The sequence below is a fragment of the Rhinopithecus roxellana genome, chromosome 5, assembly GCF_007565055.1.
Source record: "Rhinopithecus roxellana isolate Shanxi Qingling chromosome 5, ASM756505v1, whole genome shotgun sequence".
NCBI classification, from domain to species: domain Eukaryota; kingdom Metazoa; phylum Chordata; class Mammalia; order Primates; family Cercopithecidae; genus Rhinopithecus; species Rhinopithecus roxellana.
Window position 1 is genome coordinate 131,695,733 of NC_044553.1, and position 12,518 is coordinate 131,708,250.

At 47.0% G+C, this 12,518-nt stretch overlaps 1 protein-coding gene across 1 annotated transcript; it reads left to right on the forward strand.

The window, feature by feature from the left end:
• Positions 1-7,015: 7,015 nt before the first annotated feature.
• Positions 7,016-11,360, forward strand: ACOT4 (acyl-CoA thioesterase 4). The gene is made up of 3 exons (XM_010382603.2): positions 7,016-7,727; positions 9,017-9,219; positions 10,643-11,360. The coding sequence occupies exons 1-3, from the start codon at positions 7,271-7,273 to the stop codon at positions 11,246-11,248; spliced, it is 1,266 nt and encodes a 421-aa protein (XP_010380905.1). The 5' UTR covers positions 7,016-7,270; the 3' UTR covers positions 11,249-11,360.
• Positions 11,361-12,518: the final 1,158 nt, after the last annotated feature.

Consider the following 12,518-nt stretch of genomic DNA (forward strand, 5'->3'; position numbering starts at 1 on the left):
TGCATGCATGTAGTCCCAGCTACTCGGGAGGCTGAGGCACAAAAATCGTTTGAACCTGGGAGGCAGAGGTTGCAGTGATCTGAGATCGCACCACTGCATTTCAGCCTGGGTGACAGAGTGAGACTCCTTCTCAAGAAAAGAGAAAAATGCCATACACCCTAGAGTTAAACAGTATATAGTCAATCACTGAATGATGTTATATCTCTAAACCAACGAGAATTCCTGACAAACAACTTTTTTTCTTTTTTCTTTCTTTCTTTCTTTTTTTTTTGATACGGAGTCTCGCTCTGTCGTCTAGGCTGGAGTGCAATGGTGCAGTGTTGGTGTGGTCTTGGCTCACTGCAACCTCTGCCTTCCAGATTCAAGCTATTCTCCTGCCTCAGCCTCCTAAGTAACTGGGATTACAGGCGCCCACCACCACGCCATGCTAATTTGTTTGTTTGTTTTTTAGATGGAGTTTCGCTCTGTCGCCCAGACTGGAATGCAGTGATGTGATCTCGGCTCACTGCAACCTCTGCCTCCCAGGTTCGAGCGATTCTCCTGCCTCGGCCTCCCAAGTAGCTGGGACTACAGGGGCGGGCCACCACATCTAGCTAATTTTTGTAGTTTTAGTAGAGACTGGGTTTCACCGTGTTAGCCAGGACGGTCTCGATCTCCTGACCTCATGATCCACCTGCCTCGGCCTCCTGAAGTGATTACAGGCGTGAGCCACTGCACTGGCTTTTTTTTTTTTTCTTTTTGAGACAGGGTCTCACTGTTGCCCAGGCTGGAGTGGAGTGGTGCCATCACGGTTCACTGCAGTCTTGAACTCCCGGGCTCAGACGATCTTCTCACCTCAGCCTCCCTAGTAACTGGGACTACAGGTGTACCACCATGCCCAGCTAATGTGTGTGTGTGTGTGTGTGTGTGTGTGTGTGTGTGTATTTTTTGTAGACATGGGGTCTCCGTATGTTACACAGGCTAGTCTTGAACTCCTGGGCTCAAGTCATCCCATCTCAGCTTCCTAAAATGCTGGGATTACAGGTGTGAGCCACCATATCCAGGCTCTGACAAACAACTTTTATAATGTTGATTGAAAAGTGAAATAACAGCATTAGAACTTAGAGAAATCACAGTTAGATTTATTCTGAGCCAAGTTTCAGGACTTAAGCTGAGGAACACAGACTCCAATTAGACCAAGAATATGTCACGAAGGAGGTTCAGTGAGGCACCATTTTCTAACATGGGGATACGTGTGGCACAAAAGATGGGAGAAGCAGTTGGGGAAGCAGCAGTTACATTCTTAAGATTCTCATTGCTGTTCAGTGAGGCTGTAGCTAAGCTAAGATGACTATGAGATGGGGACAAGGTTAGGCGCTTTAGGGTCTGATAGAGGATCATTGATTCCACTCTTTGTTCTACATCTGTTAAACATTGATAAACAGGTTTATGACCAGTACCTGTCAGCGAAATACATAACCAACTCCAGTTACACAGGCAAGAGGTCAGCTTTAGTTTATAGGCCTAGTTTTTTGTTTGTTTTTGAGACAGAGTCTCGCTCTATGACCCAGGCTGGAATGCTGTGGTGCGATCTTAGCTCACTGCAAACTTCACCTTCCGGGTTCCAGCAATTCTCCTGTGTCAGCCTCCCAAGCAGCTGGGATCACAGGCGCCCACCACCACACCTGGCTAAGTTTTGTATTTTTAGTAGAGATGGGATTTCATCATGTTGGCCAGGCTGGTCTGAAACTCCTGACCTCAAGCAATCTGCCTGCCTCTGAGTCCCAAACTGCTGGGATTCTAGGTGTGAGCCATGGCACCCAGCCCAAAGGCTTTTTATCTATAGTAAAAAGATTACTTTTATTATAACTTTTGGGAGGCCGAGAGAGGTGGATCACCTGAGGTCAGGAGTTCAAAACCCGCCTCTACTGAAAATACAAAAATTAAATGGGTGTGGTGGCGGGTGCCTGTAATCCTAGCTACTTGGGAGGTTAAGGCAGGAGAACTGCTTGAACCCAGGAGGCAGAAGTTGCAGTGAGCCGAGATTGTGCCACTGCATTACAGTCTGGGCAACACAGTGAGACTCTGTCTCAAAAAAAAAAAAAAAAAAAAGAACATGTAAACTGCCAAACCAGTGTGATTTCTTCTTTTCTCAAGGAAAACATTTAGTTTTTATTTTCACTTAAAATAATTTTTTTAGGCCGGGCACATTGGCTCACTCCTGTAATCTCAGCACTTTGGGAGGCCAAGGCAGATGGATCACCTGAGGTTGGGAGTTGGAGACCAGCCTGACCCACATGGAGAAACCCTGTCTCTACTAAACATACAAAATTAGCTAGGTGTGGTGGCACATGTCTGTAATCCCAGCTACTCAGGAAGGCTGAGGCAGGAGAATCACTTGAACCTGGGAGGCAGAGGTTGCGGTGAGCCGAGATCGTGCCATTGCACTCCAGCCTGGGTAACAAGAGCGAAACTCCATCTCAAAAAGAAAAAAAAAATTTTTTTTAGAGGCCAGGCTCAGTGGTTCATGCCTGTAATCCCAGCACTTTGGGAGGCCGAGGCAGGCGGATCATCCGAGGTCGGGAGTTGGAGACCAGACTAGCCAACATGGTAAAACCCTGCCACGGGCCGGGCGCGGTGGCTCAAGCCTGTAATCCCAGCACTTTGGGAGGCCAAGACGGGCGGATCACGAGGTCAGGAGATCGAGACCATCCTGGCTAACACCGTGAAACCCCGTCTCTACTAAAAAATACAAAAAACTAGCTGGGCGAGGTGGCGGGCGCCTGTAGTCCCAGCTACTCGGGAGGCTGAGGCAGGAGAATGGCGTAAACCCGGGAGGCGGAGCTTGCAGTGAACTGAGATCCGGCCACTGCACTCCAGCCTGGGTGACAGAGCAAGACTCCGTCTCAAAAAAAAAAAAAAACCACCCTGCCTCTACTAAAAATACAAAAAATTAGCTGGGCGTGGTGGCATGCACCCGTAGTCCCAGCTACTTGGGAGGCTGAGACACGAGAATTGCTTCAACCCAGGAGGTGGAGGTTGCAGTGACCCAAGTTGCACCACTGCACTCCAACCTGGGCGACACAGTGAGACGCTGTCTCAAAAAAAAAAAAAAAAATTGTTTTAGGGACAGAGTCTTGTTCTGACGTCCAGAGCTGCAGTGCGTAGCTCAACTGCGGCCTCAAACTTCTGGGCTCAAGCCATCTTCCCATCCCAGCCTCCCTGAATAGCTGAGACTGCAGGTATGCACTACCACACCTGCCTAATTTTTTGTAGAGCTGGAATCTTGCTCTGTTGCCCAGGCTGGTTTCAAACTTCTGGCCTCAAGCAGTCTTCCCACCTGGGTCTCCCCAAGTGCTGGGATTACAAGTGTGAGCCACCATGCCTGGCAAAACATTTTATTTTTTAGTTCCACACTGAAGTCCACAAGTGTTCAATTATTTGTTTCTATTTTTGTCTCAGTTTATGGGGATATTACCACAGAATATTGAGTTTACTAAATTTCCTCCCTAATATAGAAAAATTAGATGATTCTCTGCCTGGCGTAAAAAAAAAAAACAAAAATAGATCAGCTGCCAGTCATTCTTGGGCATTTTTTCTCTGCATTAGCTTCAGGGTGTCAAGATAGACTGTTGATTGAGCCTACTGACAGGAATATTTGCACACTTGTTTGGAGATTTATCAAAAATAGGATATATTTTGACACAGACTTCTTGCTCCCCCCGCTCCCCTTTTGGTAACGTCCACTTTTTCTTTTTTCTTTTTTTTTTTTTTTTGAGACACAGTCTTGCTCTGTCACCCAGGCTGGAGTGTAGTGACGCCATCTTGGTTCACTGCCACCTCTGCCTCCTGGGTTCAAGCAATCTTCTTGCCTTAGCCTCCCGGGACATTGCTGGGACTACAGGCGTGGGCCACCACACCCGGCTACTTTTTGCATTTTTAGTAGAGATGGGGTTTTGCCACATTGGGCAGGCTGGTCTCAAACTCCTGGCCTCAAGTGATCTGCCCGCCTTGGCCTCCCAAAGTGCTAGGATTACAGGAATGAGCCTCCACACCTGGCCCATCCATTTGTTTTTGCTTTATTTCAATACTTATTACTATTCTGATTGTCAGTAAAATTTCTGCTAGGAACACCAGTGGATTTACCTTATCTCCCCTGACTTGTTTCCTCGGGACCTCCCATTCCCACTAGATTTTGAGGATTGAAGATAAACTGGGGGAGAATTATCTAGCAGCAAAATACTGCTAATGTCCTTAATTATTTTCTTGTTTTCCAACATATATTTTACGTCAAATTCTGTGTTCAAATCTAAGTACACCAGTCTTGTCAAAGTCAGTCTCCAACTACCAAATTCCTTAATTTGCCCCATTAATAATCATAACTCTTATTAGACCCATATTTTATTTCTCTAATTTTTTTTGTTTTTGGTTTTGTTTTGACATGGAGTTTCATTTTTGTCGCCCAGGCTGGAGTGCAGTGGAGTGATCTCGGCTCACTACAACCTCTGCTTCCTGGGTTCAAGCGATTCTTCTGCCTCAGCCTCTCGAGTAGCTGGGATTACAGGTGCACACCACCACGCTGGCTAATTTTTGTATTTTTAGTAGAGACGAGGTTTCACCATGCTGGCCAGGCTGGTCTCGAACTCCTGACCTCAAGTGGTCTACCTGCTTCAGCCTCCCAAGGTGCTGGGATTACAGGCGTGAGCCACCGAGCCCGGCCTATTTCTCTAAATTTTAAAAGTGTCCTTTCTTGCCCTAGATTTCAAAAAGCCATCAGTACCATCATGAGAAGTTCCTCCGCCACACTCATATTGTCAGGTACCTGCTCAGCATACATTACACTTCTCTCTTTTCGGAGAATTCCTGATTTTATTGCCCCTCCCCCTGCAGCTGTAGGTTCCAGAGAATGCTAACTCCACCCTGATCCCAGGGGCAATGGTGGCAATCTCCATTTGGTTTAAGCCAATTTCAACATTCCATGACAGGATAAAATATGTGACTTAGACCTTTCTTACAAATCTGAATCTTCTCCCTCCTACTCAATATGAGCAAAAAAGGATGAGGCCACAATTAGCTGACAGCCACCTTATGATGTTATTAATGACTGAGAAGACAGAAAGATTCCTGGTGTCATCATTTAGCCATTGGATCAATCAAATGTTAAGCCAGACCTACTCTTGATTTTCAATCCAATAAATTTACTTTTCTTTTTTGTGTTTAATTAAAAAGTTAAAAAAAATTAAGGAACAGGAACATGAACCCTGGACCCTCAGATTAAAAGTCCGATGCTCTACCAACTGAGCTATCTGGGTGGTTTACTTATTTTTTTCTTACGTCTTATATTTTAAAGCAGTTTTAGGTTCACAGCAAAATTGAGCAGAAGGTAGAGATTTCCCATATACTCCCTGTGCCCCCCAAGACATGCATAGTTCCCTCAGCTCCACTATCAACATCCCCCACCAGAATGGTCCACCTGTTACAACTGATTAACCTTCACTGACATATCATTATCACCCCAAATCTCTAGTTTGCTTTAGGGTTCACTCTTGGTGATTGTTCTACATCTATAGTTTTGGACAAACATATAATGACATGTATCCACCATTATAGTATCATATAGAACAGTTTCACTGCCCTAAAAATTGTCTGTGTTCCAACTATTCATCCCTCCCTTCCCACAACCCCTGGAAACTACTTACCTTTTTACTATCTCCAATAGTTTTGCTTGCTTGCTTTCTTCCTTTCTTTCTCTTTCTTTCCCTTCCTTCCTTCCCTCTCCTTTCTTTCCCTTTCTTTTCCTTTTCTTTCTCTTTCCTTCCTCCTTCCTTCCTTTCTTTCCTTCTTTTCTCTTTTCTTTTCTTTCTTTTTCCTTCCTTCCTTTCTTCTCCTTCCTTTTCTTTCTTTTTTTTTTGAGACAGAGTTTTGCTCTGTTACCCAGGCTGGAGTACCGTGGTGTGTGATCTCAGCTTACTGCAACCTCTGCCTGCCAGGTTCAAGCAATTCTCCTGCCTCAGCCTCCCCTGTAGCTGCGACTACAGGTCTGCACCATCACACCTTGCTAATTTTTGTATTTTTAGTAGAGACAGGGTTTCACCATGTTGGCCAGGCTGGTCTTGATCTCCTGACCTCAAGTGATCTGCCCACCTCAGCCTCCCAAAGTGCTGGGATTACAGGCGTAAGCCACTGTGCCCGGCCTATATTATATTTCATTAAAAAGCTTTTAAAATAAATTGACATGGAGGGCCAGGCACGGTAGGTAGCTCACACCTACAGTCCTAGCACTTTGGGATTACAGAGGCGGGAGGATAGTTTGTGCTCAGGAGTTTGAGACCAGCCTGGGAATCAGGGTGACACCTTCTCTCTAAAAATAAACATTTAAAAATTCGCGCCGCATTGGTGGCACGCTGTCTGTAGTCACAGATACTCCAAAGGCTGAGACAGGAGGATCAGTTGAGCCTGGGAGGTCGAGGCTGCAGTGACCCGAGATCGAGCCACCGCTTTGCAGCCTGGATGACAGCGACCCTGTCTCAAATAAAAACAACAACAACAACAACAACAAAAAGCAGGCAGGGCGCAGCGGCTCACGCCTGTAATTCCTAGCACTTTGGGAGGCTGAGGCGGGAAGATCACTTGAAGTCAGGAGTTCAAGACTAGCCTGGCCAACATGGTGTAACACCGTCTCTGCCAAAAATACAAAAATAAGCCGGGCGTGGTGGCGCGTGCCTGTAATCCCAGCTACTCAGGAGGCTGAGGCAGGAGAATAGCCTGAACCCGGGAGGCGGAGGTTGCAGTGAGCCGAAGCGCCACTGCACTCCAGCCTGGGCGACAGAGTGAGACTCCCGTTTCAAAAAAAAAAAAAAAAAAAAAAAAAAAAAAAAAAAGTTAAAAACAAACAAAACCTTCCATGGAACCCATGAAAGGCTGGAATTTGGCTTGATCTCATTCGCCTCTGGTTTCACCACAAATCGATCATCCAACAACTTTCATTCCAACAACCGAGGGTGCTGTGAGACATAGAGACTTTCTAAGGGGTGAGTTGGGCCCCACACCTTGCGCGCCCCGGGGCCCGAGGAGACGATCCTGGAGACCGAGCCTGGCTACTTTTGCCTCAGACGAGTCCGGAGCGCCGGGTTAACCGGTCTGAAGTCCCAAGCGCTTTCTAGGACTGCTCAGCCACCGGCAGCTCCAGGCACCAGGGGACGCCGGATGCCCTCTGGACATTCAGCGCGCTTGCCACGATCTTGGACGGGCCTCGGGCCTCGACCTTTGGATTCCCCGCTCCGGCTCCAAGATGTCAGCAACGCTGATCCTGGAGCCCCCGGGCCGCTGCTGCTGGAACGAGCCGGTGCGCATTGCAGTGCGCGGCCTGGCCCCGAAGCAGAGGGTCACGCTGCGCGCGTCCCTGCGCGACGAGAAGGGCGCGCTCTTCCGGGCCCACGCGCGCTACTGCGCCAACGCCCGCGGCGAACTGGACCTGGAGCGCGCGCCCGCGCTGGGCGGCAGCTTCGCGGGACTCGAGCCCATGGGGCTGCTCTGGGCCCTGGAACCCGAGAAGCCTTTTTGGCGCTTCCTGAAGCGGGACGTAGAGATTCCCTTTGTCGTGGAGTTGGAAGTGCTGGACGGCCACGACCCCGAGCCTGGACGGCTGCTGTGCCAGGCGCGGCACGAGCGCCTCTTCCTCCCGCCGGGGGTGCGGCGCGAGTCGGTGCGCGCGGGCCGGGTGCGCGCCACGCTCTTCCTGCCGCCAGGTGAGCTGGGATGCTGGCGGGAGGTGTGAGCGTCAGTGGCCTGAGTCTCCGTTGCTTTCTTTGCAGGGCTGATTTAGCACTGACTTGGTTCCGGAGCAAGGTCAGAGAAGCTAGCATTGACTATGTCAGTGGCCACTCTACCAAAATAGAGGATTTGGTACTGGGCGTGGTGGCTCACGCCTGTAATCCCAGCACTTTGGAGGCCGAGATGGGCGGATCACTTGAGATCAGGAGTTCGAGACCAGCCTGGCCAACATGGTGAAACCCCGACTCTATTGAAAATACAAAAATTAGTCCGGCATGGTGGCACACGCCTGTAGTCCCAGCCACTCGGGAGACTGAGGCACGAGAATCACTTGAACCCAAGAGGCAGAGGTTGCAGTGAGCCGAGATTGCACCACTGCACTCCAGCCTGGGCGACAGAGCCAGACTCTGTCACAAAAAAAAGAAAAGAAAAAAGAAAAAAAAAGAATTTTTTGTTAGGCTGTGTACTACGGTTTTTACTTGCATTTTATTAGTCTCTATAATATTCCAATGAAGTTGGTATTGTTATTCTGCAGATGAAATAGCAGGTTCACGTTGTCAGGTACATTATCCACTTTGCTATTAATCACTACCCTACAGATCTCTACAGGCATCAGCCTGACTTGTCTAAGGCAGAATGACGACAGTGAATGAGGCTATTACCAATGTCACCTTCTTTAGTGTTCTAGGCACACTGAGTCTCTTCTCCACTTCTTCATGTCCTGCTTTACCACAGGTCATACTTCAGACTCCACTGCCTTTCTCACCGAAAACCATCTCTGGCTATTTCTTTTTCTTTCCTCCCTTTCTACATAGACATCTGAAATATCAGTACACTAAAAACCAGAGGGCTGATGCAACAGAACATAAAATTTTGTTCCAATTGTTTTCTTTTCTTTTCTTTTCTTTTCTTTTTTTTTTTTTTTTTGAGACAGTGTCTATCTCTGTTGCCCAGGCTGGAGTGCAGTGGTGTGGTCACAGCTCACTGCAGCCTCGACCTCCAGGGCTCAAGTGATCCTCCCTTCATTGCCTCCCAAGTAGGCAGGACTACAGGCATGCACCACCACACTCGACTAATTTTTTTTTTTTTAAAAAAGGGTCTCACAACATTGTCCAGGCTGGTCTTGAAATCCTGGCCTCAAGCGATCCTCCTGCCTTGGCCTCCTAAAGTGCTGAGATTACAAGCATGAACCACTGTGTCCAGCCAGGAAAGCACATTTTTTAAATTGTATAATGGCTAACATTTATAATATTTTGTTCTCTAGGACCTGGACCCTTCCCAGGGATCATTGACATCTTTGGTATTGGAGGGGGCCTGTTGGAATATCGAGCCAGCCTCCTTGCTGGCCATGGCTTTGCCACGTTGGCTCTAGCTTATTATAACTTTGAAGATCTCCCCAAGAACATGGACAACATATCCCTGGAGTACTTCGAAGAAGCCCTATGCTATATGCTTCAACATCCCCAGGTTCTCCTCATGTCCTTTATTTAATCAGTCTCTCTAGAAATATCTCCATAGAGAGTGTAACCTGTACCACGTGCAGAAATGCTGCTCTGTTCCTCTTTCACAAACATTTCTTCTGGAGACTTCCTAGGCTTAAGGTGCCTATTTCCACTTTTTCTGTCAGATGAATTTGTGGTATAGAATTAATTGTAAAATCCACGTGAGATTTTATTTAGTAATATTAAATATTATCTGTATATTGCAAATTGAATTTCTAATCTATTGTCTTTGCATGATTTTTTTTTTTTTTTTTTTTGAGACAGAGTCTCGCTCTGTCACCCAGGCTGGAGTGCAGTGGCTGGATCTCAGCTCACTGCAAGCTCCGCCTCCCGGGTTTACGCCATTCTCCTGCCTCAGCCTCCCGAGTAGCTGGGACTACAGGTGCCCGCCACCTCGCCTGGCTAGTTTTTTGTGTTTTTTAGTAGAGACGGGGTTTCACCGTGTTAGCCAGGATGGTCTCGATCTCCTGACCTTGTGATCCACCCATTTCGGCCTCCCAAAGTGCTGGGATTATAGGCTTGAGCCACTGCGCCCGGCTGCATGCTTGTTTTTTAATTTTAATTTCCTGATGTCAGAGTATGTTCTAAGATTTTGGTCAGAACTTGTCCACCCCTTTCAGAAGCCAAGAACGAACTTACTTACTTACTCTGAAGTCTGGCTTTGTAATCATTTGCCAATACATATGGCAAATGATCTGATAAATGATTCACATCTTGGAACAGAACTTGGTTCCACACTATTGGTTGCATTGCCACATGAAGACTTCAGTCAGACCTACCTGAATGTGGTCCTGAACTTGATGGGCTCCGTGGCTCAGCATTCTCTAGTGGATAATTCTCTGAAATGTTTATAAATCAATTTCCAAGGTTTTCAGTGATTTTAAGATTTGTTTACCATGTGTTCAGCCAGATATTCTGCACATGGGAAGAAACTCCCCTGTCAGCTGAGGTTGATTTTCTTGTGGATGATTCCCACATTAAAGCTAGCAGCATCACTGTTTGCATTTTAGAAAAATGTTTTTGAATTGGATAAGTTTTTTTTTTTTTTTTTTTTAAAGACAGAGTCTCGCTCTGTCACCTGAGCTGGAGCGCACTGGTGTGATCTCAGCTCACTGCAACCTCCACCTCCCAGGCTCAAGCAATTCTCCTGCCTCAGCCTCCCGGGTAACTGGGATTAGAGGCACATGCCACCACACTCTGCTAATTTTTTTTTTTTGTACTTTTAATAGAGATGGGGTTCCACCATGTTGGCCAGGCTGGTCTCAAACTCCTGACCTCAAGTGATCCGCCCGCCTCCGCTTCCCAAAGTGTTGGGATTACAGGCGTGAGCCCCCACTCCCAGTCTTGGTAAGTTATTTACTCGACTCTTCTCTCTTGTTTTCTTCCAGGTAAAAGGCCCAGGCATTGGGCTTTTGGGCATTTCTTTAGGAGCTGATATTTGTCTCTCAATGGCCTCATTCTTGAAGAATGTCTCAGCCACAGTTTCCATCAATGGATCTGGGATCAGTGGGAACAAAGGCATCAACTATAAGCACAGTAGCATTCCACCATTGGGCCATGACCTGAGGAGAATCAAGGTAGCTTTCTCGGGCCTCATGGACATCGTGGATATAAGGAATGATCTCATAGGAGGGTATGAGAACTCCAGCATGATTCCAGTAGAGAAGGCCCAGGGGCCCATCCTGCTCATCGTCGGTCAGGATGACCATAACTGGAGGAGTGAGTTGTATGCCCAAAAAGTATCTGAACGGTTACAGGCCCATGGAAAGGAAAAACCCCAGATCATCTGTTACCCTGGGACTGGGCATTACATCGAGCCTCCTTACTTCCCCCTGTGCCCAGCTTCCCTTCACGAATTAGTGAACAAACATGTGATGTGGGGTGGGGAGCCCAGGGCTCATTCTAAGGCCCAGGTAGATGCCTGGAAGCAGATTCTAGCCTTCTTCTGCAAACACCTGGGAGGTACCCAGAAAACAGCTTTCCCTAAATTGTAATGCATTTGTCTATTGTTGACCTGAGAGATTCAAGATCAGATTCTAGTGTTCAGTAACCCTATGTGAATCAGCTGTCTCCTGGATAACATTAAAGCCATGTCCTTGTCATTAATGGTGTATTTTACGTAACTTTGTTGAATAAGCTTTGTCATTAGTTTTACTAATGTAACTTGCTTGTTGTAGAAGATTAAGAGGCATATGACACATGTAAGTGAAGAGCATTCCCACCAGTTAACATTTGTGTTTCCTTCTAGATTTTTTTAGTTAATGCTTTGAGTCATAGGTAAGCTTTAAAGCTGGTGACTTTTTCCATCACTGTGAAAGAATGGTCACCTAATGTTTGCTGTTCAACCATCAGTAGCAGGGTAGAATTTTCTTTGGCCAGAAACCTACAGAGGGATGTTAATATGAGGAGAGGCAGCTGACCTTTTCATTATAAAGGTCAGAGAAGAATCCTTTGACAGGAGATGAGACCTGTCTCTAGAATAGTTAAGTCTATACTCTCTTCCAAGGGTGAATGACTACGATCTATTTTCCTTCTCACTTCCTGTCTCTAAGAGCAGACCTTGGGGCCGAGTACAGTGGCTCACACCTATAATCCCAGTACTTTGGGAAGTCAAAGGGGGCAGATCGCTTGAGCTCAGGATTTCATGACCAGCCTAGGCAACATGGCAAAACCCAATCCCTACAAAAATTAGCCAAACATGGTGCACACCTGTAGTCCCAGCTACTCGAGAGAATGAGGTGGGAGGATTGCTTGAGCCCAGGAGGTCAAGGTTGGTGCAGTGAGCCGTGATTGCATCTCTGTACTCTAGCCTGGGCAACAGAGTGAGACCTTGTTTCAAAAAAATAGACCTTGGAAAATTATACCGCGGTAATCCTGGAGGAATCATTCCTCTCTCTCCTTGACATCAATACTACGTAGCATTTATTATTATTATTATTATTTTTTTGAGACACAATCACTGTTGCTCAGGCTGGAGTGCAGTGACACAATCTCAGCTCACTGCAACCTCTGCCTCCTGAGTTCAAGCAATTCTCCTGCCTCATCCTCCTGAGTAGCTGGGACTACAGGCATGTGCCACCATGCCTGGCTAATTTTTGTATTTTTAGTAGAGACGGGGTTTCACTATGCTGCCCGGGCTGGTCTCTAACTCCTGACCTCAAGTGATCCACCTGCCTCAGTCTCTAACTCCTGACCTCAAGTGATCCACCTGCCTCAGTCTCCCAAATTACTGGGATTACAGGCGTGAGCCACTTGCCCGACTTA